This window comes from Penaeus monodon, chromosome 5 (assembly GCF_015228065.2).
Source record: "Penaeus monodon isolate SGIC_2016 chromosome 5, NSTDA_Pmon_1, whole genome shotgun sequence".
Classification (NCBI taxonomy): domain Eukaryota; kingdom Metazoa; phylum Arthropoda; class Malacostraca; order Decapoda; family Penaeidae; genus Penaeus; species Penaeus monodon.
This window is the reverse complement of record NC_051390.1, coordinates 28,073,796-28,082,264: the sequence shown is the minus strand read 5'-3', so window position 1 is coordinate 28,082,264 and position 8,469 is coordinate 28,073,796. Positions and strand designations below refer to the sequence as shown.

General features: G+C 44.3%; 2 protein-coding genes across 2 annotated transcripts; both read right to left on the bottom strand.

The window, feature by feature from the left end:
- Positions 1–475: 475 nt before the first annotated feature.
- Positions 476–3,114, bottom strand: LOC119573502 (cilia- and flagella-associated protein 251-like). Its single transcript, XM_037920718.1, has 6 exons — positions 3,055–3,114; positions 2,782–2,910; positions 2,548–2,676; positions 1,925–2,005; positions 1,669–1,797; positions 476–985 (listed from the first exon to the last, which is right to left on the bottom strand). The coding sequence occupies exons 1-6, from the start codon at positions 3,112–3,114 to the stop codon at positions 530–532; spliced, it is 984 nt and encodes a 327-aa protein (XP_037776646.1). The 3' UTR covers positions 476–529.
- Positions 3,115–3,772: 658 nt separating this feature from the next.
- On the bottom strand, positions 3,773–5,742 carry LOC119573140 (ankyrin repeat domain-containing protein 1-like). Its single transcript, XM_037920198.1, has 2 exons — positions 5,555–5,742; positions 3,773–4,119 (listed from the first exon to the last, which is right to left on the bottom strand). The coding sequence occupies exon 2, from the start codon at positions 4,106–4,108 to the stop codon at positions 3,836–3,838; it is 273 nt and encodes a 90-aa protein (XP_037776126.1). The 5' UTR covers positions 4,109–4,119; positions 5,555–5,742; the 3' UTR covers positions 3,773–3,835.
- Between the last annotated feature and the right edge of the window lie 2,727 nt (positions 5,743–8,469).

Sequence of the window (8,469 nt, the reverse complement as noted above, 5' to 3'; positions counted from 1 at the left end):
TCTTCCTCTCTCTCCTCCTCTTCCTCTTTTCTCCTCCTCTTTCCTCTCTCCCCTCCTTTTCCGTCTCCTCTCCTCCTCTTCCTCTCTCTCCTCCTCTTCCTCTCTCTCCTCCTCTTCCTCTCTCTCCTCCTCTTCCTCTCTCTCCTCCTCTTCCTCTCTCTCCTCCTCTTCCTCTCTCTCCTCCTCTTCCTCTCTCTCCTCCTCTTCCTCTTATCTCTTCCTCTTCAGATTTGAATTATTATCACCTTTCTTTATATCGTACATATCATAATTTTCGATGTTATTATCTCCATAATTAGCATATTCTGTATCATTTTCCTCATCCTTATCATTATTATCATTTTCATAATCATTAATTTAATGATTTTAATTATTATTAGTAGTACTATCTTTATCAATATTTGTATAATCATTATTATTTTTGTAGTCATCATCATTAGTTCAACACTGGAGAAGGGAGAGAAATAGGTAAATATACTCTACATATTTATTCGTTATTTTACACACGATCTTTCAAAGTTGAATGAAATCACACTGACTCGTCGCTGTCGTCTTCTTGTGACGACTCGTCGCTGTCGTCTTCTTGTGACGACTCGTTGCTCTCTTCTTGTGACGACTCGTCGCCGACTTCTTGTGACGACTCGTCGCTGTCGTCTTCTTGTGATGACTCGTCGCCGACTTCTTGTGACGACTTGTTCCTGTTGGCTACCCCTTTAAACATGGTCCTCCTGTCTGCCTTTCGCCCTGCCCCTTCCCTCCTGCCTGCGACCTGCACTGGCTCGTCGCTTTCTGTTGCTTTCCTAGCCTTGCCTCTGCTACCAGCTGCCTGCCGAGGCTTGTCTCTCCCGCCCGCCGCTCCCCTAGCCCCGTCCGTGGCAGCTGCTGGCGGAGTCTCGTCCCGGCCAGCTGCTCCCCAGGCCCTGCTCCTCCTGTCTGAGGCTGAGGATTGAAGTTTTGTTTTTCGTTCTTGCTCTCTGAACTGCCTCTGAAATGTCAGGAAAGAAAGAATTACTTGTATCTACTTCTCATGCTTTCCATCACCGTCCCATATCTAAACCCCTGACCTGAGGCCTTGAGGCTACATGGACTCCTCCTACTTCCCGGGAAACCAGACAAGATCCTTCCCCTACGTGTCTTGTTGCTATCATACATGTTGCGTGTGCATGGGTGTCGGTATATATATTACATTATGTCACAATTCCCTCTCTTACATGTACACATTCTGTCACAAACAGAATCGCAGAAACATCTACACAAACATAAAAAGGAAAACAGCCACCATAAGTAATGAAACGAAATCGTTCCTGATGAGGATCTCAGGACGAGTTCGAAACGTTACGATTTAGTTTAACTTCTTATTGTAGTTGTTTTCTTTTCCACATTTTCTATGTCCATATTTCCTTCTCTAACACACACGTGTGCAGAGGGATGTGTCTGGACGCGTGACACACTTACAACCATTAGCTTTAACACGACGTCTTCCTCTTCGAGTTCCGAGTTCATTTCTCTTTCCTCCTCTTGATCTCTGAACTTTTTCTGGAAACATCAATTCTTAGATTATTTTTCCTATCATTTTTGGCATTATCAGACTTAACATTACTATCCATTTGGTTGCTCCCACCATCAACACCATCAACGCGTATGTGCGAAGGACCAGCTCGCCCCTACCTTGAGGGCCTCGATCCTCTTGTCTCGTCGCCTGAGCTCGCTTTCAAGCTCGCCTCTCTCTTCGTCTGCCTCTTCCTCTTTCCTTTTTTCCCTTCTTTTGAGACTTTTCACTCTTTCATTGTGCTCTGCCTGGAAATGAAAGAGTTTATGATCACTGCGTCTCGAAATACATGTATTTGTTGACCATATGCATTATCTCTTCCTTTCAGCGTGCGCCCACATCAACGGTTTCTTGGTTTCCACAGGGAGAACTTACGTCTGCTCGTGTGAGCTCGCTCTCCTCTCGGATCTGCCTCGTCAGTGCTCGATTCTTGCGCCCTTCTTCTTCCAGACGAGACTGCAGGGAAGGCAAGGCTAACTGTCATCTTCTTTCATCTCTGTTCCCCTCTTTATCCTCTCTCTCTCTATCTGTCATTCTGTTCATCTATACATTTATTTATCCGCCTCTGAGAGTCTATATGTGTTTAACACCCTATCCCTCATTTTTTCTGTTTATCTATCCCCTTCTGTCTGTATCTCGCTTTCTATTCACCTCTATATAGACGATCTTTCTGTTTCTTTCTATATCACACTGTCTCTCTCTGCCTCTGTCTCTTTCTATCACCTCTCTGTATCTTTCTCTTCCTCCCTCCCTCACTTACTCTATCTGTTTATTTATCCCTTTCTGTCTGCCTCTGTCTTGCTCTCTCTCGAGTGTTTTCCTGTGTTTATTCACTTCGATCTGTCTGTCCATTTACAATACATAAACCCACACTCGCGCTACATATGTCTCTATGGTACCAACTTAAGAAGGTACATACATGCATCTTTTAAAATATTATCCACGTACATATAACGAAGTATAACTGCAAGTATTTCATCACACAGTCGACAACTCACCTGTAAAGTTGCATTGCATTCCTGAAGATCTGCAGTTTGCTCTTTGAGGCCTTCCTTCTCGGCTTCATGATCCCCCGCCTCACTCTCACACCTTCGCTGATGCCCAAATTTCACTTGCTTCACCTGGTTCTGAAGCGGTCAACTTGATTAGGATGATGCGAACAGAATCGAGCACTTGATTTGCATCTGATTATGTCATTCTCTCCTTTCCCTCTCTGTGTCTCTTACACATACCTGGATTAATTTGATTTCCTTTTCCTTAAGGTCCTTCTTGAGCTCTCTGTTTTCATTCTGCAGGTTGGCTGCCTCCGCCTCCTTCGAGTCATACTTCTTCATCTCCTTCTGCTGCTCCTCGAGTTTGTCCTGCAAGGGAAAACAGTCTAAGGAGAGTCTTTTCATATCTTTCTACGTAGCTCCCCCTCCCATGTTCTCTCTGGCTTCCCTATCACGATCACCTTTCTGTGTGGTGCAGTGGCAGTGATCTAGTTGGCACTCTTGCTGACCCACGTTGTTCCCCACACCACCAGTGGATGGCAACCCCGGCCATTCCTTGCACACGGGGGTCATTTAGAAACAAAATGGAAACAAACAGCCTGTCACACCAGGAATAGGCTTAACATCGGAATAAAACACTTATTTATCTTTTCCACTATCATTTCTCTCCCTTCTTTCTCTGCTCTACCCTCTCCCCTTCTCTGTCTCTTGCACGTACCTGCAGTAATTTGATTTCCTTTTCCTTTCCTTCTTGATATTTCCTATTTTCTTCTGCAGGTTGGCTGCCTCCGCCTCCGTCGAGTCGTACTTTCTCTTCATCTTCTCCTGCTCCTACGAATTTGTCCTGCAAGGGAAAACAATCTCAGGAATACGTCGAGGGAACTGATTTGGCGCCGCAGCGGAACCAGGCGATCATCGGCTCATTAAGACTCGCTGAATAAAGCGGGAATTGAAGTCGAGAAGCAGATCAGAGAGATCCTCTCTCAGGTTCATCTTACTCTACACAACATGATTTCAATTTCTCCATTCTTGTATTTCTTCGAGTGCTCCGCATCTACACACTTAACTGGAACTTTGAGGAAAATAAGAACTAACCTGCATCTCCCTCCTTTTCGCCTCGGCCGCAGACGTAGCACAATTCTTCGCCTGAAAAGTAAGTCGGCTTAGTTTTGTTGTTCTAAATTCAATGTATTAAAAAAAAAAAGAAAAAGCAGAAGAAAAAGAGGTTTAATTCTTCGATTAATAAACAACAATAAGTGTAGCCAACGACCATGGTGCCCAACCTTGGTCCATATCACAAAGTCTGATTGCCGGCTGTCATTACCATGGAGAAGAGTTCATCAGCGGAAGGCTTCCCCAACAGGTCCTTAGGGGTCTTCCCGACTTTATTCTTCTTGCTGGTGGACGCCCCGAGACCAGTCAGGACGCCCACCGCGAGAAGCCGTCCGTTTGAAGCTGCGTCGTGGAGAGGCGTGTTGCCCGCATCGTCGACGGGGTCCACGTCGGCCCCGCTCGCCGCAAGAGCTTCCAGCGCCCCCCAGTGCCCCTGCCTGGCTGCCACGTGCATCGCCGTTCTGCCTGAAAGTCGTCCGAGTTGAGGAGGCGATCAGTGCCTTCGCTGACAAAGCTCCGCCCAACGAAAAGGTCATTTCGTGTGATCATTATGTTAATGTTCTCTCTCTCTCTCTCTCTCTCTCTCTCTCTCTCTCTCTCTCTCTCTCTCCCTCCCTCCCTCCCCCCCCCCTCTCTCTCTCTCTCTCTCTCTCTTTCTCTCTCTCCCTCCCTCCCTCCACCCCTCTCTCTCCTCTCTCTCTCTCTCTCTCTCTCCCTCTCCCTTCCTCCCTCCTCTCTCTCTCTGTCTCTCTCTCTCTCACTCACTCTCTTTCAATGTTTCTCCTCCTCCTCCTGCTTCTTCCCTCTCTCTCATGTTCATCTCTTTGCCTCTGCTTCCCTATAAATGCGGGGAAGGAAAAGGGAGAGAGGAAGGGATAGATAGACGGAGACGGAGGGAAGGAGGGAGGGAGGAAGGGAGAGGGTGAGAGAGGGAAAGATAGAGATGAAAAGAGAGAGAGAGAGAGAGGGTGAGAGGGGGAGAAAGAAAGGGAAAGGGAAAGAGAAGGAAAAGGAAAGAGAAGGAAAAAGAGAGAGAGAGAGAGAGAGGAGAGAGAGAGAGAGAGAGAGAGAGAGAGAGAGAGAGAGAGAGAGAAGGATGGGAGGGGGGAGGGAGGGAGGGAGGGAGGGAGGGAGAGGAAGGAGAGGAGGAAGAGAGAGGGAGAGGGAAGGAAAGAGAGAGAGAGAGAGAGGTGGGGGGGGGACTTTGGCAAGAAGTAGAAAAACTAACCTAGAGTTTCCCTTTCTCTCCCTCTACACCCACACACACCACACCCACACACACACACAAATCACTTGCCTATTATGTCCTAAATATCTCGGGAACAGACACTGGCCCTGGGAAATTCACGAAATGCCAACTCCCTATAAAATCCCGCGCATTTACTGAGAGAAAAAAATAACGTTCTTAAACAATGAAAAAAGGGGCTCACACCACTAATTAGCATGAATACCACCGCCAGTGAACAGGTTGTTTCTCTAAGGATCATAAGAATTATAGTAAAATATAATAATAATATTATAATAATTATTATAGTTATAATGGTAATAATATTAATAATAATATTAACAAGACCAACAACAACAATAATAATAGTAAAGATGATCGTAATAATAATAATAATAATAATAATAATAATAATAATAATAATAATAATAATAATAATAATAATATAATGATAATAAAGCAAATTTAATTTGTTGTGGAACTCAAGGAATGGTGATTACTGTAATATAACCATTGATAATAACAATAATAATGTTATAGTTAATATAATTACTTTGTTGATATAATCATCATAAAATTTAATGAAAATTATACAAATTAATACAGATTAAAAAGATAATAACAATATAGATAATAATGACAGCAATAAAAGAAACGTCGATCCCGTCGCCTTACCGTCCCTGTCTCTGGCGTTGGGGTCGCCGCCCCCCGCCACGAGGACGTCCGCCACTGCCTTATGGCCCCCAAGGCAGCCCGTGGAGGGGGGTCCGGGCTGAGGGAGGGAGAGGCTTGTATTAAGCGTCGTGTTGGTGGGTGAGGGGAAGGAGGGTGGAAATGGAGGGGAAGGTGAGGGTGGGAATGAGGATGGGAATTAGGTTAATGGGGATGAAAGGAAGAGAAAACAAATATAAAGGAAGAGGGAAGAATGACAAAAAGGAAAAGATAGAGGAAGAGGGAAGAATACAAAGAAAGGAAGAGGGAAGAATGAAAAGAAATGACGGGATAAAGAGAGAATATCAGTGAGAAGGAGAAAAGGGAGAAAGAGGAAAGAACGAAAGGAGGAAAATAGACAGAGGAAAGAGCGAAGGGAAGAAAGAGCAAAAGGAGGAAAGAGTGAAAGGAGGAAGGAACGAATGGAGGAATGAGCGACAGGAGAAAAAGTGAAGGGAGAAAAAAGGAAAAGGAGGAGAGAACAAAGGGAGGAAAGAGCAAAAGAAGGAAAGAAGATAGAGGAAAGAGCAAAGGGAAGAAAGAGTGAAGGGATGAAAGAGCAAAAGGAGGAAAAATCAAAGGGAGGAAAGAGGGAAAGGAGGAAAGAAGACAGAGAAAGAGCGAAGGGAGGAAAGAAGACAGAAGAAAGGGAAGGTGATGAAGATGATGATGAAGATCATCATGATAATAATAATGATAATGATAATGATGATGATAATAATAATAATAATAATAATAATAATAGTAATAATAATAATAATAATTATTATTATTATTATCAAAACATAAAAAATAGAAATAGTGTAAAACAAAAACAATCGGAATAAAAATAATAACAGTAAACCCACAAATCACCGTCATGAATGGAAAGGCAGAACCAAATATGGTTGGGTGCCTTTTTGAAAAAAAAAAAATGTTTTTATAAAAATAAAAATGAGCATAAAAGAGAGTCGAAAGCAGGGTTAATGATGACTGACTTCGGCAGCCTTTCTATGCCCGGGTTTTTTTGCAACAAAGCCAGTGCCTCAGCCACTCGTTTTTTACGAAGGGTTAAAGAAATCTTAAAACCCTTATACTTCTTTTTTTCCCCAAAAGGGTTAAAAAAAAATCAAACTTTTAAAATTTATAAAATTTAAAATTTGATATGTAATTACAATAAAAAAATTAAAAGCAAACACACAAAATTTTTTGTAAGGCCATCCATAAACAATGAAGGACTGATTTTTAAAACCACACGCACACACAACACAAACACACACACACCACACAAAATACCCTTTCGAGGGCGGCTCAAGTGTCGAGGGGGGCCACGCTTTGGTAAACTTAAAGAATAGGGGGGGAGGGGGAGGGAAAAGAGGGAGAGGGAGGGAGAGAGAGAGAAGAGGGGGGGGGGGGAGGAATGAGAGAGGGGGGGGGGGGGGAAAAGAGTGGAGGAGAGAGGAGGGAGGAAGAAGGGGGGGGGGGAGAGGGAGGGGAGAGGAAGAGAGAGAGAGGAGGAAAGGACCGGGGGAAAGGGGAATGGAAGAGAGGAAAAAAGAGAAAACGAAGACAAGGAAGAAGAGGAGGAGGAAGGAGGGGGAGAAGAGAGGAAATGAAGGGGGGGAGAAAAGAGGCAAAAGGGTGATAGACGGGGGAAAAAGCAAATGGAGGGGCAGGAATGGGGAAAAAAAGAGAGAACTTAAAGTTAAACAAAGGAGGAGGAAGAGAGAAAGGGAAAAAGAGAAATAGGAAGAGGAGGAATGGAAGAAAGAAGGGGATGGGGCGGAGGAAAATTTGAAAAGGGGAGGAAGAGGACGAAGAGAGAGAAATGAAAAGAAGAGAGAAAGGAAAAAAAGAAAGAAAGTAATACGGGAAAGGGGGGAGAGAGGGGCAGGAGAGGAGAACTGAAGGGGGGAAAAAAAAAAAAAAAAAAAAAAGAGGGAGGAAGGAAAAGGAAAAAGAGAGGGAAAAAAAGGAAGGAAGGGAAAGGAAGAGAAAAGGGAAAAAAAAGAAGTGAAAAAAGAGGGTTAGAAAAAAAAGAGGAAAGAAAGAAAACACAAAAAGACGGAAAAAGGGGGAGAAAAAAAGAAACAAAGGGGGAAAGAAAAGAGAGAATAAAAGGGAAAAGAGGAAGAAGAAAGGAGAAAAGAAAGAGGAAAAAAAAAAAAAAAAAGAGGGAAGGGAATGAAGAGAGAGGGGAGAAGACCTAATTTTTTCCCCTTCCAACTCTCTTCTTCCCTCCTCCCCCTCCCCTCTCACGCTCACCTCCTCTCCTTTTACTCCTCCTCCCTCCTTCCCCTTCCAATTCCTCCTCTCCTTTTTTTCCCCCACCCCCTTCTCTACTCTATTCCCCCTCTCGCTCTCTCTCTCTCTTATTTATCTATCTCTATCTCTATCTATTCCCCCCTCCCCTCTTCCCTTCTTCCCCTTCTCTCTCCCCCTTTCCCCCTCTTTTTCTCCCTCTCTTCCCCTCTTCTCTCTCCCTCTTTCCTCCTTTCTCTCTCCCTTCTCTTCTTCTCCCTTTTTTTCTGCTCTTCTCTCTCCCTCTTTCCTCCTCTTTCTCTCTCTCTCTTCCTCCTCTTTCTCTCCCTCTTTCTTCTCTTCTTTCCCCTCTTCCTCCTCTTCTTCCCCCTCTTCTTTCCCCCTCTTCTCTCCCTTCCTTCTCTCTCCCTTTCTTTCTCCTCTTCTCTCTCCCTCTCTTCCTCCCTCTTCTCTTCCTTCCCCTTTCCCCCTTCTCCCCTCCTCTCTTCCTCCTCGGCCATCTGTTTCTGCTCCTCCTTCCTTTTTACTCTCTTTTCCCTCCTCTATCTGCATTCTTTTTCCTCTTACTCTCTCTCTCAATCTTTCCTTTTCTTTCTCCTCTCTTCCCCCTTTTCTCTTCCTCCCTTTTTCTCTCCCCT

Bases quoted from the DNA above. Each gene is read 5' to 3' on its own strand.
- LOC119573140 (XM_037920198.1), bottom strand. From the start codon at position 4,108: ATGCACGTGGCAGCCAGGCAGGGGCACTGGGGGGCGCTGGAAGCTCTT.
- LOC119573502 (XM_037920718.1), bottom strand. From the start codon at position 3,114: ATGACCCCCGTGTGCAAGGAATGGCCGGGGTTGCCATCCACTGGTGGT. The intron at 2,677-2,781 runs GTATGTGTAAGA...TGACCGCTTCAG, and splicing joins AGGAAATCAAATTAATCCAG to AACCAGGTGAAGCAAGTGAA. The intron at 986-1,668 runs GTAGGGGCGAGC...CTGACATTTCAG, and splicing joins AGAGGATCGAGGCCCTCAAG to AGGCAGTTCAGAGAGCAAGA.